Here is a 611-nt window from a genome sequence, read left to right on the forward strand (position 1 = left end):
GCTGCTGCTGCTGCTGCTGCTGCATCTCTAGCAGGGGGAGCAGCAGAGGAGACAGAGGCTGAGCCTGAGACAGCAGGCGTGTCAGTGCGGGCCTTGCTGGTGTCCTCACCCCTTGCTGCTGCTGGTGCTGTGGCTGCTGCTGCTGCTGTTGTTGAGCCCCCTCCTCCGCCTCCAGCTGCACCCCCTACGCGCTTCAATCCCCACAAACTTAGCCGACGCTGCTGCTGCTGCTGCTGCTGCGGTTGTTGCTGCGGCTGCTGCTGCTGCGACGGTTGTTGCTGCGAAGGTTGTTGCTGCGGCTGCGGCTGCTGCTGCTGCTGCTGTCGCTGCGCGTCCTGCTGCTGCTGCTGCTGCTGCTGCTGCTGCGCCAGGTTCCTTGTGAAGACAGAAGAAGCTGCTGCTGGCGTGTCGTCTTTGGGGGGAGCAGAAGAAGGAGCGAAGAAACCCGCAGCAAGGGTATGCGGTGTGGGCCCCCCCGTCCCCTGCAGTGAGGACGGGGAGGCCTTTCCTAACGGCAGCCGCTGCTGCTGCTGTTGCTGCTGCTGCGGCCCCCGGACACCTGCAGCAGCCACCGGGCTCCTGCTACTGCTGCTGCTGCTGCTGCTGCTGCT

At 65.3% G+C, this 611-nt stretch overlaps 1 protein-coding gene across 1 annotated transcript in view; it reads right to left on the minus strand.

Moving 5' to 3' along the window:
• Positions 1-611, minus strand: part of EMH_0004730 (uncharacterized protein) — a gene marked incomplete at both ends in the record, with an annotated part of 7,620 nt that overhangs the window by 6,086 nt on the left and 923 nt on the right. Inside the window, 2 exons of the mRNA XM_013496906.1 lie at positions 110-482; positions 560-609. Of these exons, the coding sequence (XP_013352360.1) occupies positions 110-482; positions 560-609 (423 nt within the window). The remainder of the gene's footprint in view (positions 1-109; positions 483-559; positions 610-611) is intronic.

Source organism: Eimeria mitis, genomic scaffold (genome assembly GCF_000499745.2).
Source record: "Eimeria mitis Houghton genomic scaffold, Emh_scaff237, whole genome shotgun sequence".
Lineage (NCBI taxonomy): Eukaryota > Apicomplexa > Conoidasida > Eucoccidiorida > Eimeriidae > Eimeria > Eimeria mitis.